We start from the raw sequence: 25,767 nt of genomic DNA on the forward strand, positions 1-25,767 counted from the left end.
GAATTGGACTTTTTTTTAAAGATGTTTGCATTGGATACCGAACCTGAATAAATATCCAATAAATAATAAAAAAATATAACTGTCAATCACTTGGATCAAGGACTAAATGATCTTTACACCATTTAATGAAGTGACAATTGCAAAAAAGTCAAAATGGTTTTAACCTATAGCTAACTAGCCTATTGCTAATGCTAATACATTATACAGGGTGGTGCAAAAAGAACTTTGTTGATTTTCAATATAAAAATTGTATTATAACAATCTGTAATAAATGCAGTTTAGATATGTATACATTGATTATTTAATTATGGAGGATTATTTTGGAAAGATGAGATCCTTCTTGCTGTACCACACATCCGGAGCTTCCGCTCAAAGTTCTGAATCGCATTTACCAACATTTCTTTTGGCACAGTTGCAATTCCTTCACAAATGGCAACTTTCACCTCATCTACTGTGCAAGGTTTTCAAATGTATACTTTTGATTTGAGGTAACCCCAGAGTAGGAAAATCGCAGACAGACAAATCTGGGGCCAAGGGACATCGCCAAAAAGTTGGACAGTAACAACGGATGGCTATTTATACTGAACCCTTTGAGGTACTTACAGGCAGTGTGGGGTGGTCGCCAACCTCCCCCTTCCCAACTACTACCCATTTCAAAAACACGCGTTCTTTTTGCACAACCCTGTATATAAAGGGTTAAACCTAACAGTATATTTTTTGTGATTTTTTTCTAAATTGACTATACATACATGGTTCTTTTAAATTGCCTGCATGTATAAAAATTATATTTTCATTATAAGTTTAATGTCCCAGTGACATTATTTTTTTTTTAAATAAAAAGTATAAACCTTTTTAATGCCTTTAATATCATGACAACTGAGAGCTATAGATTTTGACAAGATCTGTTATTCATCATAGAAGTCCAGTCATCATTGCTGATCCAGTGATTGATTTTCTGAATGATGCCTTATTTTTATTTTTACTGAACTTCAACCAGAACAAAAACTGTATGCACCAAGTAGCCGACAGGTATAATAAAACTGAGGAGCAGAAAATACCGAAACAAATTAGAAATTGAAAAAAACATCTGTATTAGAGACATTCTTGAGGAGGCCACTGTTTGGAATAACAACTGACATTTTAACAAGGGGTTGATGGTTTGCAGAAGCACTAAATACTAAAATGATTATTTTTCTTTTTGCCATAATATTTGATCTTGCTTCATGCATATACTGCAATTTTCCATTTCACTGTCTATCTTATCTGATGAGAATAGAGATAGAATTCCGGTGGCTAAGAGCAGACTAGTGAATAATCACGCTACCTATAAAAACCCTCGTCTTAGGTTAGGCACCAATGTGCACTTCTACAAATGACTAATATACATAAATCTTTTATCTGTATGACTGTGTGTCATCAACTGTTTCCTGTCAAATTTCTCAAAAAATAAGATATGTCCCAGTGGAGCTCAGGAAAAAAGGCAATTTTCAAGGCAATGGGCAATGTCCAAGCTATGGAATGTTTATTGAATTAGTCAGCTCAAGAGAAGACCGTGTTTCGATAGAAGAGTGTTTGCCATCAGCAAAAACTGCATAACTAGTTGCTGTGCTTTCCAAGTGTAGGCTTGGTACTGTGTGATTTTTCTATGAATAGGCCTTTTGGAATGTATCACACTCACCAAGCTGGTTTTGTCTAACAAGGGCAGCAGTAAAGGTTTTGCTCATACTGGGTTGTATTGGTTTACATGTACTAATAAAGTTTCGATACCTTTACTGAAAGTGTACCTACACAATAATAACATAATACTTTTAAATAATAATGATTTTTTATTTGCACTGTCATGATAGCACTGTTTATTGTAGTTGTTTGTACAGTACACATTAAAACACACACACGCACACACACACACACACACACACACACACACACACACACACACACACACACACACACACACACACACACACACACAGTATATTAGTATTGTGATAAATCAAATTATAATTATAAGAATTATTTTCTTGGGGGGAAGTAAAGCTCAGTTGATAAGATGTTGGACTTTTGTTTGGAAGGTCATGGACTCAAATCCCACAAACAAGCTGCTACTGCTGAGCCCCTGAGCAAATCCCTTAACCTTCAATTGCTCAGATGTGTAACTTAGATAACTCTTTCTAGATAAAGGTGTCTGCCAAATTGCATTAAATGTAACATTTTTTACTAATCAACGTTTCTTGATGCAACTGCTATCCCGAAATTTTGTTCGTAACCAGGGACAAAAATTTTGATGAACTGCGATTCGTAACCTGAATTATACGTATGCCAGGGCGTTCGTAACCCAAGGTTCCACTGTATATATATATATATATATATATATATATATATATATATATATGTGTGTGTGTGTGTGTGTGTGTGTGTGTGTGTGTGTGTGTGTGTGTGTGTGTGTGTATAGTCTACCTTGTAAGCAACATCCGCTTACACATTCTACTTCTACTGTACAGTATTATACTGTACAATAGACTGTACTGTAAATGTTTCTTTAAACATTTGTCATTCTGCATGAAGAACATTCATAACTGCTGAATCAACTCTTAATAAGATCCTCCTTTTTCCTACAGGACTTCACTGGAGCTAACCCAAGTCATATCTTTTTGTCTTCTTTAATGCTGGCCCTACCCACTTCTGTTGAATTTTTTTGTCTTCTTAAAAAGTTTGTTTTTAATAATTGTGTCTGAAGCTCTCTTTTCTTAAATGGCTCTCCAGCTCCAACCAAGAGAAGCAAAATGAAAAGGAAAAATGGGGTGATGAATGGAGGCCTGTCACATATGGAGCCCACTTCCAAAACCACAGCCATTACTATATTGGTTTCTTTCCAGCAATGGCTGGTGTGTATTTGTGTCCATGCACATGTTCATGTGTTTTAGTGTGTATGAGTGTTTGTCTGTGTAGAGAAGGGTATTAAAATCTGGTGTCATGTCAATATTGTTCTGTATGCTCTCCATGACAACAGAATAAACCGTTGGTGTATACACCGAGTTGGGATTCTTTTCTTTTCTTTTACTGTATTTTGATAGTATGCTTTTTTTGAGCTTAAACACAATCCACACTACCCTACTGGTGAGCTTCTCTACTAGTACAATTTTGCTGGCATCATGGTGGTTAATATACATGAATTATCACAGTCACATTTTAGATAAAAAAGTTTTATAGTTTTTACTCAATATTGTGATACCTGCTGTATTTTTTTCCTTGATTCTATGCAGCAGTGTGGCCACAACAAGAGCAGCTGCCATCCTAAAATAACACTTGCCCAATAATTATACCTTAGCAAGTGAGAAAAAACTTAAATATATAGTTTCTGCAGCATATCCTTCAATAAGATTTCAAGAACTGTAATCTAAAACTATTAAACATATTTCTAGACAATTTTTACTAATTTTAAGATTGGGCAGTCTTGATCTTTTGTCTTGTCAGTCGTGAATTTAACTGGATATTTTCATTAGCTTTACAAAAAAGGCAATTTGGTCAGTCAAATGTTAACAGTCTTAAACTGTTTGTTGTAGTTTTTTTTTAGAACCTTTAAAGGGCCCTCTATGGTGCAGACTGGTTCCCGTAAAATTTGATGTAATCTAACCAATTTGGACTATAGTGCAAGTAAAAGCCAATATGTTAATGTTGTTTTGTGAACATTAATTTAAAACCAGCAAATTAAAAAGTACACTCCCTTCCAAGTAAAAATGCCACTGTCTACATTAGAATACTAAAAGTTAGACAGCTGAAAGAGGCCAGGCTGTTATAAATGGAGGAAGTGATGGAGGGCTGTTGGATTGGGCATATAGATTGTTTGATCCAAGAGAAGGTTTTGCATGGATTTTGCCCTACATCATGTTTTCCTGGCAGCTCGGAATGTAGGATCTCTCAGATGCACACGGTGGCAAGTAATAAATAAATTAACACTGAATTGGAATCGCATTTCAGACCTGCTTTAACTCTACTCTGCTTTAACTCTACCCTACTCCACTTCACCTCCCCGAGCTACTGCTTGAAACACACAGCTGTTTATTGATAGGCCGTTATTAATTATGATGTTAAAATGAGAGAGCGCACTCAGGCACCCCCTGCTGAGGTTTGGCTGCATGGCTAATGAGCCAAATTAGATAATGAGGGGGGCCGAGGCGTACCATGTACCCTCCACAGGATGATGAGGGGGAGTGAAGTGGAGCAGAGAGAGGGTAGCAGAGAGGGGAAGTGTGAATCTGAGGGGAGACATGATAGGAGGGAGGGTTTGGCTGGCACCGTGGCTCTCTGTGGCTTTTACACCAAGACCCTGAAGAGGCCTGTAATTAAGAGCACTGTAATCAAACAACCTCTTTGTCTTTATGTACATGAATGTGTGAAATGGCAAACTGTAGTGCTAGAGTTGCTCCTCTCTCTTTTTCTCTCTTATTTTACATAGCAGTACACACAGCTTTAAATAAATCACTTGTTCATTCACGTACGGTGGTATAATAAATCCTAGTGACAACCAGGATTTCTTTTTCTAAATAATATTTTTTTCTAAATATAGAAGTTGACATTAGCAAGTTTGAATTATGTTATTTTGGGATTCCAACTGTTGCTCATAATTTAACAGTGACTCACGCAGCCCACACTATTCGTGCAGTGTTCGGTGTACAGGCAGTTTTGTGGGAAGGTTGTATTAATGTATCGTAAGTGATCAAACAGCTTTGTAGTGTGTAATATAATGTGTAAGAGAATGAGATATAGTTTAGATAGAGAGGGCTATAGTTTGTAGTTTTGTAAGTGAACAAAGGAGATGTTGTGGATGCTGCCCAAAAGCCAGCATTTCTCATTCCTGCCCTGACTGCTCACTGAGCCATTTCCTGTTTTGACCTGAAATCTTTATTTAGAACCACCCCTCTGCTCACCACTCTCCTCCTCACTCATGACACAGAGAGATGGGCAGAAAAACTCAGCTTCACACCAGCTCAAATCCCTTTCAAAACAAGTCTTTGGCAGGGACTTTTTGTTGACACTTCTAGTGTTTGCATCAGGCTAAATTTCAAGAAAAATTTACATATTGTAGTGGTAGTAAGTAGTAAGTGACGCTACTCAGAACCTCATTTCTATCATCAGGCAGTGTTTTTTTAACTGAGGTTGCTGACTAACTGTAACCAGTTAGCTCCTGTGTATGCTAATTTACATCTGACCATTCTGGAAAATTTGAAAGCGCTTTGACAACCTCAGCAACAGATAGTAGAGTGAAGCTGGTGTCACACAGTGCGCACTATGTGCAACTGTTCTGAATAAACTAAATGATCAGGCAACTGATTAAGAATGTTGATTTGGTATGGTAGGGTGCAACGATATGCCAAACAGCTGAAACAATTGGAATGAGTGTTTTCCCATTAAAATGATTTGACTGCTCAATTTTACCATGTCCCTGGAATTTAAACAGAGGACATTCAGTAGGTTTGAGGCTAGTTTAAAGGAAAAAGAAGCAAATCAATCATTGTCTCTGTTTTGCAAGCTATGACTTGTTGTAGCACTCCTGAACTCTTTATTTTAGATTTTGTGAACTGGGTACCTTAAATGCTTTCCTCATGCATAAAAACTTTTTAAATGAATTTTTGATATGCATTGCCTAGAGAAAGTGGACAACCCCTGTGAAAATCTTTACATTTTGTCAAATGACACCCTGGAAAATAAAGTAAATTAAGGTAACTTTTTTGTACTGTATTGTCAAATTGAAAATAATATTTTAAAACATTCTAGAGGATTATTATTCAATGAAGTAGTGAAACGCTTGGTTTGGTAAAGTGATCAGCCCTTTTGAGTACACTATTATAAACTTGCTCAGGTGCAACCAATAAATTTGCAGGCTGATTGCTCCACCTGACATCACTTCTAGTATTTAGATTTTTTCAGAATAAAACCAGCTGTTTCTTAGAGATTTCAGTGTTAGTTGTGCATGGTACTGCAAAAAAATTCACCATGGTTGGGAAAGTGCTTTCGAATGGCCTCTGCAGTAAAGTTGTAGAAAGGCACATGGTAGGAAAATGCTACAAAAAGATTATGTAGGCTTTAGCTATCACTCTGAGTGAACACCTGGATGGCTCTGAGGAGCTCCGGTCTAATGAGACTAAAATGTACATTTTTGGACTGAATTTCAAGTACAATTCTTTGGCAAAAAGCAAGCATATCACACCACCCAAAACACACCATAACCTACTGTAAAGCACAGTGGTGACAGCATTATGTGGGGGTGTTTCTTTTCAGGAGAGTTTTAGAGATTGTTCAGTTTTTTAAGTGAAAATGAATGAGGAATTTTCGTGAGGAAAAAAACTCAGTCCCTCTACTTGACTGCTGAAGATGGGCAGGTCATTCACCTTCCAAAATGGCAATGATCGTAAACATACCGCCAAAAGAACAACAATGGCTTCAAGATAAGAAGGTGAATTTCCTAGAGTGGACAAGTTAAAGCACTGTCATAAATCTGATTGGTGGATGTGATAGAAAGCAGTTTATTGTCATTTTGACAACTTTGACAATTACTCAAGGAAGAATGTGCAAATATTCTCCAATGCAGGTGTGCAAAGCTTGTACAGATATACACAGGAAGATTCATGGCTGTAACTAAAGTAGGGCTGCAGCTAACAATTATTTTGATAATCGATCAATCGGATGTTTAACCCCAACCAGACAAAAAATATATTTTTGTAATTAGATGAGTAGTTACTAAAAAGTGCATAGGGGATTTCTCCTGTTTCTTTCTGTCAAAAAAAACCCCAGTAACAAAATAATCCAGCATATAAATATGCAAGGTGAAGCAATTTGTGTAAATCAACATTAAATACAAGTATTTTGCAGTTGGCAAGTTGACAACCATGCTTAAAGAAATCAATTTGAAATATAATACAACATTGTTTAGAGGCTGTTATCTTCATTTCAACCATATATAGCTGATGAAGTGCACAGTGAAATGAGACAACGTTTCTCCAGAAACCTGGTGCTACATACAGTAAAACAACATAGAGCTACATCACACAACATAGAGCTACATAACAGAACACAAAGCTAAGGACTAAAGTAAGTGTCTTCACCACATAAAGTGCATCGTGCAGACAAAAGACGGTGCAGACAGACAACAGTCAGTGTGGGACAGATACACAAAACACAAAATAGCACCGACCAGTAAACCTACTGTATATGTTATACAGTATAATGTGCAAAAGAGGACTGTATACAAGAGTGCATTTGTAAACATATACACAGTCATGCAAAACAGCAGTAGCAGCAGTCGAGTGGTGCAAAACAGCATGTAAACAGTATAATATGATTAAATATGAATATAATATGGGTGGTGGAATGGATTGAGATGAGTAATGATTGTGTGTTGAGTTCAAGTTGTACAGTTCAGTAACACAGCTGAGTGTGTGTTTTTTGTACAGTTCAGTTCTGTGTGTTGAGAAACCTGATGGCTTGAGGGAAAAAATTGTTTCATAGTCTGGATTTGAGGGCCTGAATGCTTTGGAACCTCTTTCCTGATGGTAGGAGAGTGTGTGTGAGGGGTGTTTGGGGTCGTCAACAATGCTGTTGGCTTTGCGGGTGCAGCGTGTGGTGTAAATTTTTGTTTAAAAAAAATGCACAGATATTTTATACACTTTACAAGATATAAGCACCTAGAATAAGCACTATAGAATATTAACTTTGTGTAATAATGAAATGATAATGCATAAATTAAATATACAAACATTGAAAAAAGCATTTGAATGTAGTAAAGCCATAATAAATCACTTTTGAAAACAGAAGTTAACTGTTGTAGCCGAGAGATACGGAGAAACGCAGCAAGCTAACAGGCTTGATTGAAAAAAAAAATATATATATATATATATATATATATATATATATATATATATATATATATATATATATATATATATATGCATTGGTGTACAAATGCATAAGCATTCGCAGAAAACAAAACAGTGACTTACAAGGTAATCGATTTAGTGTTTGTTCGCACTGCTTTAATTAAATCCAACATTATGTCGGGAGCAAGGTGATTGCGTGACTTGATGCTCTTTTTTTTCACGTGCTCTTGCATCACTGTGGTACTTCCTTGCCACACAAACTCCACTTTGTATAGCTTCCAGGTACAGTTTTCTTTGTTGCATTTAATATAAAATGTTCCCATGCCTTGCATTTAATATAACATTTTCCCAGCCTTGCGTTTAATTTAAAATGCTCCCATGCCTTGGATGACTTGGACACACACTTTTTCCGGCTGCCGGTTGACCTGCACTGTCTGTCATTTTCGAAAGTGGCTGTGTTATCTTGCCGTCATGCTAACCTGTAACTTGAGCAGCCCAACTAATTGATAACAGCATTATTTGACAACAAATTTCATTATCGATTATTAGCAATTTCAAATCAAATAAAAATCACATTTTGTTTGTCACATACACATACATACAGAGTACGACATGCAGTGAAATGCTTTTTGCGACGGTCCAGCATTCAAGCATAAAAGGGAATGGAATATAAAGGGAATGGAATGAGGAAAAATAAACCAAGAAAAAAAGGAGGTACATAAATAAAAAGTATAAAATATAAAATATATGAAGATATATGTGTTTTATTAATTAGTTGTTGCAGCCCTAAATTTAAGCGAAAGGTGGCTCTATGATGTATTAATTCGGGGGACTATTGACTTTATAAAACACATTTTTCTATTTTTCCTAGGTTTTTTTATTTATTAATTTTTTTAACTGTTACCTTTTTCTTTTAATAATTTGATATTATTAGGCAAAATTTGTGAATAAAGCTGGAAAAGTTTTTTTGGAATAGGTTTTTATTTCAGGCTGTACGAGATATAAAGTAACTATTTCAAAGGGATATGATCATTTTCTTTAGACATTGTTTATTTATTTATTGGCAAAAATCTGTCTGACAGATATGCTCTGTTGTACTAAGCAAACAACACTGGAACACTGGAGTTATCTTTATGGCCTTGTAGGATAAGAACATAGTCCACTTGCAATACATGATTGTCTTATATAGTCATTTCCCTGTATTACAAAATAATAACACCTTTTTTTTAAATAATGTTTTTAATAAAATAAATTTTCAGTAAATACTGAACCTAATGTACATTTACACAATATGACCAAAGGTATGTAGACACCTGACTTTGGCATCTATTTGTGGGCATTTCCCAAGCTGTTGTCACAAAGTTGGAAGCTTACAATTGTATAGAATGTCTTGAAATGTTGTAAAGTTACAATTTCCCTTTATTAAAAATAAGAGGCCCAAATATGACAATGGCTTGTCCACAAAGCAAGGTCTCTAAAAACATGGTTTACCCAGGTTGGAGTGAAAGAACTCCAGTAGCCTGCACAGGGCCCTTACTTCAGTCCCACTGTAAACCTTAGGGGTTTCCTGGAATGCTGACTGTGCCTCAGGTATTTGTGCCTGACATTAGTGCCTGACCCCACCAATGCTCTTGTGGCTGAAGGAGCAAATCCCCACGTTTCAAAATTTAGCAGAAAGGCTTCCCAGAAGAATGGATGTTATTGTAACAGAAAAGGGGCACTTAACCCTAAATATGATGCTACACATATTAGCATGAGGGTCCTGTGCTGGGTTGGCAGATTCTTTTTGGACATGAGGGGCTTTTACCTAGCCATACTTTTCAGTCCTTCTTACTTCTCAAAATGTTTGAAGAAAGCATTATACCCCTTTCCAGATTGATAAACAGCAACAATTGTTTCACTGAGATCTTTTATGATGTCATTTCTTCTTTTCGTTATTTAGAACACACTAAGTGCTCCAGGACAGGTCAGGAATACCCCTCATCCACTCAATCATACACACACCTACACACCAACTAAACTTATTTACATTTATTACTTCCTATTAAGACTGCTGAGCAGTTGAGTTTTAAGAGTCTCTTTCATGGGTCCAGCAATGGCTTTCATGCCATCAAGAAATTCTTCCAAATACTTGAATAACCACATAGTCCACACTGAAAAGGCCATCCTACCTTCAGGACTTTACAATATGTCCCTCTCTTTCCACAGGTAAACAGGTGCTTCGTTCCCAATTCTTTATATTTAAATAAATATATATTTTACGGCTGTAAAAATTAACTTGTTAATAACTCATTAACACAAATTTATTTTATTAACACACGATTAATTCAGAACGCATTTCTGTTTGAACATTTTTATACAAAAATGTAAATAAATAAATATATATGAGGTAAAATTAAAACTTTCAACGCAACAAACATTTATTCAAGATGTTGATTTTTTTCTCAGATATATAATAATAAATAAACTTCACTGAAAATAATTTGTAATTATTAAACATTTGTTTTATCGATGTGCCAAGTCTCAAATCAATCACCAAAACAACCACCATGGTGCACACATCCGGCAATTAAAACCGTCCGTGTGGAAACATAGCAAAAGTTCTGTTTCTGAAAAAAAGTTCTGATGATTTATGTCATTTAAAACACCATAGTTACTTCAAAACATTTGCATGAATATTTTGTCTTCATGCTCTAGGTTGATTATGGTTTCACTAATTGTAAACATACATTTGCATAAAGCATCCACTTTTTTTCCATGCCCATGTTAATTAGAGTATTAAAAACTTTAAAAGTATAATTTAAGGTACATTTAGAACAGATAAATATCCGTGATTAATTTGCGATTAATCCAGAGTTAACTTATTACAATCATGCGATTATTCGTGATTAAATATTTCAATCTATTGCCCTAATATATTTTTTAAAAACATAAATTTTATTCTAATCGTAATTGCAAATTGCAATACCTTGACCTTGTATATGTATCCAGTTATTTAAAAATTAAGCTAATCAGGCTTTTAAGTAACACTCTAACAGTGAAGCACAACATTACCCAATAGCAGATATCTGTAAACTCATTTTTACAGAACAGGGCTGATTGGGATTTCCCCCAAATGTGCTAAATTTGCTTTGCATGTCTAAACACTAAAAATTAGATGTGTGTTTCTAGTCTACCCCAATGACAAGCCACTGTTAATCTGTTTTCTAAGCTTTACTGCAAGGTGAGCTAGAAAAGTCCTGGTATCCCATCCATGCATTTTTGGGATATAACAGTTTGTATCTACAACAGTTTTCAGAGAAAATATGTTTCTGAATGACTGAAATGAATGAATGATTTTGATCATGGCATGAGACTGATTTTGAATGATTGATAAAAGGTTAAAAAAAATACTGCATCAGAAATATTTTTTTAGCATAAAAACCATCCTGTATATTATGCAATTTTGTAGATACAAAATCATGCAAATGCCTTTGATAAAAGCCTAAAAAGAAATATGCACATCAATCTGACATTCTGATTTGATCTATAATCCTTTTTTTACTGTAGACATAAATATTTAAATCACCTGATTGTGGTTCACTGTTTAAAAAAACCCAAAAGTGTTTCTGTGTCTTGTCCTTTTTACTGTCTATTCTTTAAGAACAGTATTAGCTTTGTCTCCAGGTTTTCAAGACTGGAAATTTACTTGCTTTGGGAATTTAGCGTGTCTATGTCAGTTAAGAGAGCTAGTAAAACTGATGTATTTCTGCTTCTGGTTCTATTGCTGAAAACCAAATTGAAGACAGATCATAGTAGGAGAGATTGGGGTAGGTGGGTATTAGAAATGACAAACAGTAAAGTAGTGAATCTTGAACTGAAAGTAAAGTTACTAAAGGTTACTAAAGGTTATTTTAAAATCCTACACCTTGAAAGTATGATTTCAGGGAGTGTTTTTAGAGACAAAAAAGAGAGGAAAATAAAAGGAGAGAACACATTGAAATGAAATTGAACTAAACTGAATGAAATGGAATAATAAATAAAAAGAAAAAAAAGAAAAATGGGGTGTGTATGAGTGTGCTATGGGGGGACTGGGTGGAAGCCCATTGCCCACGCGGGCTGTGCTGTATCGGATAGAGGCGGAGTGTTCGGATGCGCCATGCGTGCGTGTGTGTGTTGTGTGTGTGCGCGCGCGCGCGCGCGTGTGTGTGTGTGTGTGTGTGTGTGTGTCCGACCAGCAGTGAGCGCAGCAGTCTCACTCTACGTCACACCTCTTCGACAGCTACTGTGGTGAGCGCTGAGCTGCTGTTCCACTGCCGTCCGTAAAACTGGCTGCCGATGTTTTTTTTTTCTTCTTCTCTTCTCTCCCCCCGCTGTCTTTTACCACTACATCTACTGACCGACCGCTAACCATTTTTTGTTTGTTTCCTCCGGCGTGTGAGATTGTGTGATATCTCCTATCGGACCTGAGCTTCGTCGCTGTCCGTCGCTCCGTTTGGAAGTAGCGCTGTCGACATTTAAGCGATCTTTTCCCCCATGCTTCATGTTAAAGCGCCACTCGACCTGGCCGTGGTGAGTATCGTTCGCTCCGAGATCTGACACGAACCGCAAGTGAAATACTGTAACTCGTCTGGCACACAGACTCACCGCTACACACTGCTCTATCGCAGGGTTCACTTACACAGCCTGCGTGCCACTGAGAGAAAGCCGATCATAATGTATTCGGGTATTGTTGTCTGGTCCTTGTCGTGTCTCTTCTCCCTGCGTAAAGTTCAGCAGTTCGACTTTTCTCCTCACAGTACTCAGAAGGTCCACCACGGCATGAGCTTTAAACTATCTCTACACCAATCGGATTGTTTCCTACTGAGTTTTGTTAGGTTTTTTTTAGTTACTTTACACATCGTCGTATCATTGACTACGAGCGTGCGATATGGACAAAAATATTATATCGCAATCTCGGAAGACATTTTGACGATACACGATATATCATATTTAGTTTTACAAAACAGTAGACATATAGCTGCATATAGAATTGTATTATTAAAAATGATTATACAATGTATTATTATTATTATTAATAAATCTCTAGTCATCTGTAAGGCAAAAGTGGTAAAAATGACTGACAATACTTATCATATATCAGACAGAGTGCGCCTGTAGTGTTCAGAAACTTATCATAATATTGACCATTTCATCTAAATGAAATCGGTATGGGGTTAACTGTATATCTAAGAAAAGTTGATAGTACCTTTTTTTTTGACATTTTAGGGTGGACTGTTACTTTCAACATTGCACTTCACATTTGCTGCTTTAGGCTCACGTTTTTATCACACTCTCATCTCACACACAAACGGCGTTAAATATAATGACATTTGTTTTCCTACCTTAAAGAGATATATCAAAGTTGGGGAAGCATGCTAGGCTAACGGAGAGTGAATATAGCTGTGGTATTTGACTGAGAGTGCCATTTGGCAGGTGACTGGAAAAGAAAATAGCCAGTGACCCGCTTCAACTGTTAGCTAGAGCTTAAATTTAGAATGCATGCAAGAAAAGGCCTAGGGCTGAAACACGGTGTTTGGAGAAGAGTTGAGCTTCTGTTCTGTTTTCTGCATTGTCTGTTTACTGCAAGAATGGTGATTTATGGTCTGCTGTGTAAGTAAAGACTGTTCTTCAGCTTTTCTTGTATATGGTTTTGGTCTCTTAGTTTTTATCTTAAGATTTCCAAACAGAAAATGAGCAAAATTTCTGCACTCTACAGCACTCCTGTGAGTCTCCTTGCCAGACACAGGCAGTGTCCAAAGGACACTTACAAGCACACATGTTCTCTCTCTCTCTCTCTCTCTCTCTCTCTCTCTCTCTCTCTCTCTCTATCTCTCTCTCTCTCAATCACTAATACACACACACACACACACACACACACACACACACACACACACAGAGTAAATTCAGTAGAGATCAAGGTCCAATCTGCATGTGAATGTTCACTTTGGAATAGATTATTTCCACTACGCTTATTCATGTCCAACTTTTTATCTTCCTTTTACGCTGCACTGCTGTTCAGTAGCACTGTAGTACAATGTTGTAGTGTTTCACAATGTCTCTGAATATCTCCTTATGTAGCATTAGAGTGTAGTTATGTGCAGCTTGTGCATGTTTAGCAGTCTTTATTGTGTATTTGTGTATGTACATAGTAAAACCCATGCATTCTAATGTAGGATGGACCAGGCATGATTTACCAAGGCTAATTAGCATGCAGCAAGGTCATTTAAGTTAATGCAGAAGATGTGGGCAGCTTTTACATCTTGACTTGCTGGATTCAGTTAGTGTGGTGCAATATGCAGCATTCCCAAACTTAACATATCCATGCAACGTTAGTCCATTGTGTGGATATAAGTGCTTCTTTTGTGCTGTTTGTAGGCCCTCAAAATCAAATCATACTGCAGAGCTCTCATTAAAGTCCTTGGCATTTCTTTAGCAAAGACACAGGAAGGACCCACATGTCCAAGATAGGGCTTGTATTAACCCAAAATTCTTAAAATGTTTCAGTAATTTGTTAGGCTTTCCCAGAAGTAGTCTTAACCTAGTAATAACCTGTTTTTAAATCTTTACTAAGTATCATTCAAATCCAGTGCACTACAGTAAGAAACTTTGCAAATGCAGTCAAAGTGGGTTTTGGTCTTTTTTTAGCCAGTTATCATTATTGCTGCTAGTTTGGTTGTATTTTTTCCTGAACCAGAGTGTAAGCGTGTGTCTTACACCCCCACACGCACATCAAGCCTTTGGCCCCTCTCGTCAAACCGGTTTGAAAAGCGTTCTTCTCTCTGCCAGCGTTTAACTCTCCAAAGTGAAGACAAGAGTTCAGGGAATTTAAACCCAGTTCACTTTTGAACTACTTTCAGTTTTGATGCATTGTCGTGGCACAGTACGCGACGCCGTTTGTGAAACAGAATGTAGAACTCTGAAGACATTTGAAACAATGCAAGATTTTATTTATTAGCCTCACTGTTTTATGTATTTGTCAGAAAGTATTTTTAAAAACATGTGCAAATCGTACGAAGTGCACCCAGTAATGTGCACTAGTGTGATGTGTGGTACGTGGATTTTTTTTTTTCCTGCATGGTGGGGGCTGTTCAGCGAGTTCTCTAGTTGCTGATGACGTAAAGCTGCGCTGCAGTCTGCACGCTGCTGTCTCACTGCACATGTGCCTGCTTGCTTCCTATGTCCAGCGTATCCTGCCTATTCCTTGCATATCCTCAAATAATAGGAACTAAGATATATTGAATAAAGCACACAGCATTTAATGACAACACGATGTCAGTTAGAAAATGAGTCACTTTAACCCACCTTTCTTTAATTTGCTTGTCTTCGAAGTTCATTCTCAGTACAGAGTTAATATCGTCTTCTCAGTGCTGTTTTCTGTAATCTCTAACCACAGAATCTGTAGCGTATATATATCAGATTTCTGTTACACTTTCCCGACAGTAAATGCAGGTGTAGTATTTATGTATGATTGGGCTGAAAAGCAAGCACTTGGTGTTCACAGCACAAATGTTTTAACAGCACAAATGTTTTAACAGCACAAATCCCTATTCCTCTAAAAAGTAGCCGTATATGTAAACTGACAAATGATTTAGATCTTTATTTACAAATTGGTTGTGAATGTACCTTAGACTTCCATTTACGGGTGTGTTTTCTGAAATAGGCTATCTATGTTTTTAAGGACAGGAAAATATCTAAATTATTGATACTATTGAACTATCCCATGAATCAAGATCGGGTTGAAATCTGCCACTCACTGCTTTGAATAAAGGATCTCTCAGCACTGGACTTTTTAAAAAGGATGACATGCTTGCAAACACAAAGAAAAGTGTCTCTCAGCACCTGATTTTATTAATTTATTCTGTTATTGGCACAATGAGATAATTGGCAATTGTAGTAGCACAATTCTCTTTATTTGACAACTTGATTATAGTTTTGAGGTACACTAGTGTATTTCATGCATGATTCCAAACTGCTGTGAAGTGAATGCTTGATTGTAAACGTGACGTTTGGCCTGCTTCTTTTTGTATTGCTGTGTTCTCTCTCTCTCTCTCTCTCTCTCTCTCTCTCTCTCTCTCTCTGCTCGTGCTCAGTATTGAGCCTTCGTCAGGAGATCCCACACAAATGACACCCCGTCTTTGTGCCGTCAAGTGCCGTGACAAAGCGCGCCGAGTAAGTACCAAGGCCAGGCGGAGTGGAGGATGAACATGTATTATGCGCCTGTAATGATACTGTAAGATGACACCAGAGAGTGTGCGCCTTCTCCCTCATTCTTTATCGCTGTCATTCTCCCTCCAGCTCTCTCACATTTGACAGTAATGTGTGTGTGTTATTACATGCAATTGCTGTTCAACTGTCCAGGCTGTGTGTCTGTGTGTGTGTCTGTGTGTGTGTGTGTGTGTGTGTGTTGTACCCTGACCCGGCATCCTCATGGTTCTGTAATGGAGCTTTGCAGAAGAATTGCAAGCTACACATGTACATACGCATGCATGTTGATGTGTGTGCGTGTGTGAATCCGTCCCCTCAGGACCTGAAATAGCAAAGCACCGAGGTGAGGGGGGAGGGGAAGTCAGGAGCACAGGCATGGAAACGTGCAGATCCTGTTACAGGATCATAATATCACTGATGATTCAGCGCACGCTCGCTAGCGCACCCATTCACTTGCTCCTGCACCCCTTTGCTTTGCACTCTCACACCCTCTCTCATTCATTCGTTCTGTAGACCATTCATCTGCACATGCATGCATATACTCACTCATTCACTCGTTCCCTTCATCCACAGTGAGTTTTTCCCTGCTTGTTCACTAACGCATTCATATTTGGTCATGTGTTCTATTATGGAGGAAGTGCATACACAGATCAAAGATATATATACAAAGATAAAATGCTTAAAATATGGAGCTGGATATTGTTGGAAGAGTCAGGTCATTAGATTTTTGCAAATGGAATGGAAGGAAAAGCTTAGGACACTGAAGCAGTAAGATCTCTCCTTATGAGCATGCTTTAATCTTAGAGAAGAGCTTTCCTAACATTTTATCCATGTACACTTCACATAAAATGTCTCTTGGGTGCTGCTTAGTATATACATTTTTTAGCCAGCCTAGCAGCACTGCAGTGTTTCTAGCCTCTGCTCTGACAGTTCTGTGTTCTTCTGTCCAAAGGCCCCAGTCTTGCTTTTACACTAATTCTGGACTTATCCGGTGCTCTGTTTCACATGCTTAGCTACTGCCAGGAGTGGTATCCAGGAAGTGAGCTGCAGCTGAGCCATGCTTTTAAAGCTACGCTGTAAAACCAAGTCATCTTCGAATATTTTACAACACGTTTAAAGAAGGAAGGAACAAATGCTCTTCTAAGTATTGTCTTTTCAGTCCAAAAGTTCTGTGTAGAAGCCATATGTAAACAGGGTAATATCCGTGTGCCGGTGCAGCAGTGATGGAGAGGCCGTTTGCTGTGTGTTTCTTAGTTTCTGTGTGTGCAAGAGAACAGAGTGTGCTGAGTGAGGTGGGAACATGGCGCTCCCTATTCACTCTCCCTTTCTTTCTATGTACTTTCTCCTCCTCCTTGTCACTCTTTTACTCCTAAGTTGCAGGTCAGAGGTAATAGGTAGCAATTAATTTTTTTTTTTACACCAAATCAGAACAAACATTTCCTCCCCAAATCCACACCCTAACCACTACAATACAACCTACTAAACTTCTATTTGCTACCATTCTGCTCTAGCCTGGGCTCTTCTCCTCTACTCTCTCAGTGACCTTTCACCCCAGACATGGAGGGAAGAGGATGGAGGAGGAGAAAAAGAAGAAGAGGAATGCAAAGGGTGGAGTAGTAATGGTGTTTCAGTGCTGTACATATCTGTCTCCTCAGAGTGAGTCACAGGGACCTGTTCAGCAGCCCTGACACTTTTTTCCCTCACCAGTTCTCTGAAAGGGATTTTGATTTGTGTCTTCTTTCCAGTTCAGAACTTGTCATGGTTTTATTTATTCTTTGTTTTCTCCTGCCATTAATGTATCCAGCCATCACAAATTCCACAATAATGTCTTTCTCTATTCCCAACAAACACCAAACATAAAGGAAAAGGGCAGTAAATCAGAAGAAAACCACTAACTCAAGAATTGTTCCTTCCCTGTTTCCACTGACATGCCAGCAGCTGCCCAGACAGTTGAAATGGCTAAATGGTTATATATTTTTAGTCTCAGTTTTTTGTCTAGTCTTATTTGAAATATTTCAACATATTTTCATCTAAATATCACAGACTTTGAACTTGAATGGTAATGACTTTTGATCCGTAATCTTTCAGCGCTGTTGTCCTGAAGCTATTAAAACTTTTTAATCAACAGAAGCTAAAAAACTCAAGGGATGTTACAGAATAACTTGCACGTAGCCTTTTTCCTTTTTTATGCTTAAAAGTACTTTTACTTTATTCGTTTCTGAGTAGTCTGTGCCGTGTCTGTGAGCATTGGAATTTACACAGCGACAGGAGACAGAAATTGTACTGCTCTCCAACACACATTTTTCTGTTTCAGTTGCTTTGCTTCAGAAGCAGTGCACCAACAGAAAATGTTTCTTTTGTTTTTTCTTTAAGTTCCCTGCTCCCCACCTCCTTCTCTCTCTCCCTTCTCTTCCTCCCACCCTTCTCTCTCTCTCTTTGTCATCTCTCTGGGCGGATTCCCAGCTGACCGTGTTTGTCATGGTAACAGGCAGCGAGGCAACAGGCCCAGCCACTTGCACTTCCTGACTGAGTGGAAATGCCTGACAGAGGTGCGCCTGCGCGCTGTTTGCTTGTGTGTGTGTGTGTGTGTGTGTGTGTGTGTGTGTGTGAGCACACAGACAGGGCCAGGGTGCACAAAGCTGTCAGCCTGGATTAGGTTCAAGCACACTGCAATGCTGCCTACTGCTACTGGGCTTCACTTTATGGTAATGAGAAGAGGCCTCTGGAACAGGCTTCTTTCTCTCTTTCTCACTCTTTTTCCCCCCTCATGTTCTCTGTCTCTGTCTTTGCTCTCTGTTTCTCTCTTTCCTCCACTGGTTTAAGTTCTGCTTCTTGCTCTCGTTCACACTCTTTCTCCCCTTATCTTTGTGCTGGTGCTCATGGTTGCGTTCCTGCTTGCACCCTTTATTAGATGTGTTTACACTGACAGAAATTATATGATGTTAAATATGAAGACTACCTTTTGTGCACCTCTATAGCAGTTACTTTATACCATTAAATTGATTGTATTTGGACTAAAACACTTTCTTGTCAGTAAGCAATATTTTCAGTCCAGTATGTAAGATTGCAGCTTCGAGATATTACATGCATGCTTTTAGTTTGATAGGGACCCTATATGGCCAAGAATGTTACTTGAACACTTATGGCACAAGCACCTGGACCATTCTTGATATATGTTTTAATTATACTCACAGAAATTCTTATCTACTTTGCAAGCACTATTATGCTTGCAGGTCACGTGGTAAATGCTAGTCACACAGTTCAGTGCAGGTATCTCACATATTCAAAACGTGGAAAGTTTGTATTCTAAAAAGCCTAAAGAAATTACAGCATAAAACTATCTGCGAATTGAAAATGCCAGCATTACCGCACAGTGTTACCACGTGACTTGGTAGCCAGATTGTGTTTGCAGAGAAAAAGAGAAGTTTCCTGAACCTGGTAAGTCTAATCAAATGTCGGTGCTTTTGACAGAATGTTGCTTTAGGATGCTACACAAAAAAAGCGTACAAGCTTTTTTCTGTGAGGTTGCAATACCCCCACATATTTTTTCTTTTTTATTTAGTAAAATGTAAAATCATTGCTTATTTATTTACTAATCTAAAAACTGAAAGGAAACAACAAAACACCACTGCACATCAAAGCGTATTTTTGGGGGTATGTTTAGTTATTTTTAGACATTTATCCCTTCTTATTGAATAGTTAGCACAAGTTACGGATCTAACTAAACTAAGCTAAGTGGCAAAGCATCAAGCTGCATTCCACAGGCAGGTTGTTCTGAATACTCCATTTTTGAGGACTTCTAAATAAACTGAACAAAACTTTGTAAGCATTTGTATTGTAAACACAGTTTAATTGTATAGCTGTTTGATTATTCATATAACATACAAAACTGTCATTTTGCTATATTTTATGTTTTAACCCAATATGATAATATTAACGTGTCCAACCCCTCTCGCTCAGTCCCTCTTTCATTTGCTATTCCCTCACTGTTGTACTGCTCCCTGTCTGATTCTTGCTACTCTCTCCATAGCTCTGTACAGTAACAACATGGCAGCCTCTGAGATGGGCTGTAAATCTGGTGTATATTGTACTGGTACCATAGCTGAGAGCTATGTTTCCTTACACGAGGAATAAGAGCGGCTTTATCGCTGCCCCTTTTCTTTCGCCCAGTTCTGCCTTTTCCGCTTCCCCCCTCTCTTGTGCACTCTAGAGTAACACACAACACTGCTTTTTTTTCTTATGACACACTCACACAACAAGCTCTAACTGAAAGTCTGACACACACTTGCCTCCCTCTCTTAGCAGCAAGTCTCAGGAAGCAGTAGTCAGAACAGGATTCCAGTCCGGTTTCTGTGCACTGCTCCTCTCTTTTAAAGTGTTAATAGTTCTGTATGGTGATTAATAATTTGAGTGAATCATGGCAGTTTGAGAAGTTTGGTTTTGCATAAAAGTCCTTTCCCCATGTTGTGTTACCTTATCTGTTTGGCACAGTTGTAACGTGAGTCGCTGTGTGCTCTTTCTTCTCTGCGGCCACCGTACAGATATTGTAGACTCTCACCCCAGTGGAGGCTCAGAATGCTAATATGATGACAGCTTGCGGGCCAATGTCATGGCAACAAAGCTACAATCTGGTAACAGAAATGGTCTTTTATTTTTAACCCAAGTCTACCTGTTGATGCTCAAGCCAAATGCTGTTTGGGTTGGGTGTCTGTTTCATTGGTCGTGCATTTTGTCTTAACATACCATGTAGATGTTCATAATGTTTATTGCCTTTATTTATGGTTACTTTAGTTTATGTGCCTAACAAGTTTTAACATACCATCTCACTGACTAAAACACCATGTGTTTCCTTCCAAAGGAGCGTTTTATTTATTTGTATTTTACTGTTTTGTATTTTATTGTTGCCTTTATGAGTTGCCTTTTTTTGTGGATTTATCTTGTTCGGTTTGATAAATCATGTCACTGTTTTCATTTAGCATCCTTATTCTGGATGAGAAAACATCTAACACATTTTATACATGGTGTTAGATTTTCCTTTGCTCAAACCTTAATGAACTTTGTATCAAGACATGGTTTATGCTTTTTGTACAAATTTTGGCCATCAGCAAAAAAGAACTAAGAAATCAAGAGAGTTTTTGACATTGATCTAATCTTCTTTCATTTTCTCCTTCTCTCTGGTCCAGATATATGTTGGGTAAAGGAGCAAAGCGGAAGCTAGATGAGGATGATGAGGGAGTGGAAGGCAAAGCGGTGGCGATGGCCGATGGCCTCTCTAAAGTTTCCTACACGCTGCAGAGGCAGACCATCTTCAACATCTCACTGATGAAGCTGTACAATCAGCGAGCGCTGGCTGAGCCAAGCCTGGAGAAGCGTGTGCTTATTAACAATATGTTGCGGCGCATTCAGGATGAGCTAAAGCAGGAGGGCAGCCTTCGGCCACTCTTCTTTCCTCCTTCGCCTCCTCCAGACCACCCAATGGACGAGGGATTTCGGGAAGCGCAGCCTGCTTTTGGTGTACTCTCTGTGGTGGCTTCACCCCCTGTGCTATCCCAGCAGCCCCCAGCCCCACCTCCGTCCCCGGCTCTTGCCAGCCCCACGCCACTGGATGCATGCCTTACTCCGGCATCTTTGCTGGAAGAGGACAGCGCTGTGTTTTGCACTTCTCCCTCTTCACTCCATCATTCTCCATCTAGACTCCGCCCCCCCATGGCCACTGACAGCTTCTCCTCAGCCCTGGATGAAATCGAGGAGCTATGTCCAACATCCATCGCGGCAGGGTCTATCACTACCTCCTCGCTCACCGTGCCCCTTCCCATGCCCCTCCAGCCCTCCAGTCAGCCCACCACAGTATCAGACTCCAAAAACGGCACCAAATCCTGCAGCTTAAAGCCAGAGGGACAGAGTCCACAAGCTGTAGAGCGGTCAAATACAGGTACAGCAGGTACAGCAGCTACTGAGCCCAGAGGGATGGACTCTCTCCCTACAAGTGGCTTGGACATGAGCACTTTGCCATCCTCCTCTTCTGCCTCAGGCTTTCTCACAGATCTGGCCCTGGACGATATTCTATTTGCAGACATTGACACCTCCATGTATGATTTTGACCCATGCACCTCGGCAGCAGGGGCCTCCCCATCCAAACTATCACCTGTGGTGACGGCCGATGACCTCATCAAGACTTTAACCCCCAACCAGCCTTTCAAAATGGACCTCACTGAGCTGGACCACATTATGGAGGTGCTTGTAGGATCGTGACCACGTTCGGCTGGAAATGCAAAAATAAATCAATTTTAGATACAAATTTAAAAAATGCAAAGACTTTGTGGTTGTTTTGTACAGTTTTTTATTTTTAAGGCTAGACAATTGTTATAATGAATGGTGATGTCACCCAGTACTACGTTTCAACACTGTGCATGCACTGTGCTCGCCTTTCCAAATCGATACATGAAGGAACACACTTGGCTTCTGTCAGATTCAAGTGCCTTCATCCAAAATGACCACTTGGTAAATTCCTGTTGTTGTTTTTTTTAAACTATTGTCTGTATTTAATTTCTCCAATAAGCAGAGAAGGAGTAGCAGCTCTTTTCCCCTCCTCAGTGTACAGGTGCAAGAATGTGCTAACCAAGTCTATTTTCATATAACTCTCATTTTCATAAAGCACAACAAATTTAAAATAGGAACTTGGTTTATGTGCTTCTTTAGTGTTATTGATCATATAATAATATTATAGAGAAATATTTAAGTGAATTTGCTTTATATTTAATCTTGAAATTATTTTTACTCTTTAGTATGAAATAGATGCTTCACCCTGACTGATGTGTTTATATATGAGCTTGGTATGAGATGTACCTCAAAACAAATTTCAGATGATCTGCAACGGCAATTCGGTTCAGGCAATACGTGCAAACTGTGCATTTCTTTTAGAGAAATAAGGAGCTCTCTTCCTCATCAGAAGGAAAAACAGTCTAAGCTAAGTCCCTTTATGCGATGCAAATGCTCATAAACGCCACCTTTTTTATTTTTCAGGTTTCCAAATATTTTTTACATTTGTTATTTTGTAAGTGTAATTTCCTGTAAAAAAAAAAAAAAGACACTAACTTATAGTAATGGCCTGTATGTGCCTGATAATGCAACTTCATGCATTTTTATAATTTATGTCATAAGCAGCCTCAAATTCTTAGTAATAAAAAAAATTATCGATAGCAAATGCAAAATATTTTCTACTTCTTACATGCTGCTTGTTTTATGAGCATTTTCTTCACCCTCTCTTTGCCAGTGGTACTTTATTAATATTGCATGCAGGAATGCATCATAGTTGTACAAAAGCAAGCTGTAGAATTTTAGGCAAGTGGATTTTCTTTGACTTTATGCATACCTTACTTTGGGTGAGTTTTGCCCATAGTCACTATATCACATCTTGGCTCCTTGTTGTCTCTCTTGATGTTTTTTGGACCAGTAGAAATGGTCAGAACCACTGGGACATAAACATTAAAGATTTTGAATTTAAAGCACGAGTGATGCTTGGCCACTTTTATGGTTTAAATTAACTAAAGAAAATGTTCTTATTTATAGTTTTGAGTTCATTACCAGTCTTGATTCCATGATTCAAATGCCTCTGTGGGCAACGAAAGTCAGCATATGCATTTAGCTGTAAAACCCACTACAAAACCCTTAATGCAATCAAACTGTAAGGATGTACTGGAATTAGGCTTTGTATTTTCATTTCATTTCTGATTAATCACATTGTACATGTGCAAAGGGACCATTTCTCATTCATATCAGCTGCTTAGTATTATAGACCGGTTTACTGGAGAGTGCAGTTAATCACTGATGACTTCGTAACAAATATCCTTTCCCATCACAGATTTCAAGGGGCGTCTTGGCCCCTAAGCATAGATTCACAGGAGCATTATCAGACAGTGAACTTTAGTACTGGTTCTTTACTAGTGTGACCATTTAAGATATGGGATTTGAAAACATTTTTTACAGAGAAGCCAACTATGGGAGTATGGATCACATTCAAAAGTGCTCAAGAGATTATATAAGAATTTGAAAAGATGACGATTAAGAGTAGTATGAAGCCAAGCAGGTGATACTATTCATTTATAATTATAATTACTGATTATTTTAAGTAGTTTGATTTGGAGTGATTTTTGTTTTTAAATTATTTATTTTTCATTTCCTGTGTAAATATATTTATTTTGATGTGAATCTACCATCTGGATTGTAATGTGTATAGAATTTATGGTAGGAATGTACTCTGCTTATAGGAATGTATTATACAATGAATTGGGTTGGAAGCCATATTTTTTCTGTTTTGAAAAAATGTATTATTTTTGTTTCTGATTTTTGTTTCCTATATTCTAATTTTGGGGTGCTATTTGTGGCAGTGTTTAGGTCTACACTCCCTACCCCTGTTTAAATATGAGTATTTAATGCCTATGTACTTCATAGTGTGCAAGGGAAAAACAATTGTGAAGCAATATTTTATCCTCTTAAAATGTTTGAAGTTCAGACTCCAAAGGTTTTTTTTTTTTTTTTAGGAAAGTCTATCTATAACCCTCAATGCCAAAACATATGAAAAGCAGAAGTGAGTGTTTTGTGATGCCGGTTACTGTTAGTATGACATGGTGTCTCCCTGACTAAAACCCAGACCACCTGTTTGGGGGAATTTATAACAAGTTCAGTGGTTTTCGAAAGACCACCAGGCGCTGATAGGGGTGTGTGTGTGTGTGTGTGTGTGTGTGTGTGTGTGTGTGAGTGTGTGTGTTGTGGGGGTCTCTTTTCTGCTCAGTAAGAGAGGCTGTATTTTTCACAGACCTTGGGAGCTGTGCCTTTTCTATGCAATTATAAACATATTCATTTTGAGGAAAAACCCACCCACCAACTGATGATCACTGTATTTAACACCAAGGTGTGGACTGTAGAATATATATAAAATATGGACAGGTGTCTATGAATTTGAAACAGTCTTACTTTTGTAGTTTTATATCATACAATAAACTATTCGAATTAAAATGATTTTTTATTTGTGTCAAGTTCCTTGCATTAATCACGTAAAAATAACTGATGATTTTCTAGTACAATGTTATTGACGGATTATATGATTTTGTCATGTATTCATCACTTTCTCTTCTCTGTATCTCAAAATTCATACCACAAATTTCTGCATCAACAGTTGCCACCATTTTGTAACTGTGACTCATGAGCTGTTACTGTGAGCCTATTTCCAGCATTGGGGCCACACAGCTGCAGAGAGCAGAGCCACTTTTAGTTCATAGTGCATACATGTCTCATTTGTGTGCATGAAGCAGGAGAAAGGGGAAGCCAGGCAGGAGTATGGCTGACTCATCTAGTCAGGACAGTGAGGATGTTTTTCCCCTTATTTAGAGCACTGTCTTTATGTGAAGAAGTGAGTCACCCATGCAGAACAACAAAGCCACCACACAGTAATTCACTGCACTGTACAACATTTTACCCTGACTGTTTGTAGCAGTGGATTTTAGTTTGAATTTCATTTTGCCATTGTTTTGTCTATCGTCTGTAATAGTTGTACTAAACAGATTGAGCATACGAGTATTCTACAGATGCAAACATATCGTGTCATATTTAATCATTTTAGTGATATTTTTCAAGAACATTATGTACATGGTAGCTTATATGTTCCTAT

General features: G+C 38.1%; 1 protein-coding gene and 1 long non-coding RNA gene across 8 annotated transcripts in view; both read left to right on the top strand.

Moving 5' to 3' along the window:
- The window catches only part of sertad2b (SERTA domain containing 2b), a 40,908-nt gene extending 15,790 nt beyond the window's left edge, over positions 1-25,118 (top strand). The window contains exons 1-3 of one of the 7 annotated variants that reach the window (XM_046866884.1): positions 11,986-12,425; positions 15,986-20,731; positions 21,284-25,118. In XM_046866884.1, the coding sequence (XP_046722840.1) occupies positions 21,288-22,352 (1,065 nt within the window). In that variant the 5' untranslated portion in view covers positions 11,986-12,425; positions 15,986-20,731; positions 21,284-21,287 and the 3' untranslated portion in view covers positions 22,353-25,118. The other 6 variants (XM_046866918.1, XM_046866911.1, XM_046866892.1 and 3 more) reach the window with 6 other exon arrangements.
- Positions 2,388-25,118, top strand: LOC124397362. The gene is made up of 3 exons (XR_006927911.1): positions 2,388-2,446; positions 17,124-17,128; positions 24,859-25,118. It is a non-coding gene; the product is annotated as an uncharacterized LOC124397362 (long non-coding RNA).
- Positions 25,119-25,767: the final 649 nt, after the last annotated feature.

Source organism: Silurus meridionalis, chromosome 2, assembly GCF_014805685.1.
Source record: "Silurus meridionalis isolate SWU-2019-XX chromosome 2, ASM1480568v1, whole genome shotgun sequence".
NCBI lineage: Eukaryota > Metazoa > Chordata > Actinopteri > Siluriformes > Siluridae > Silurus > Silurus meridionalis.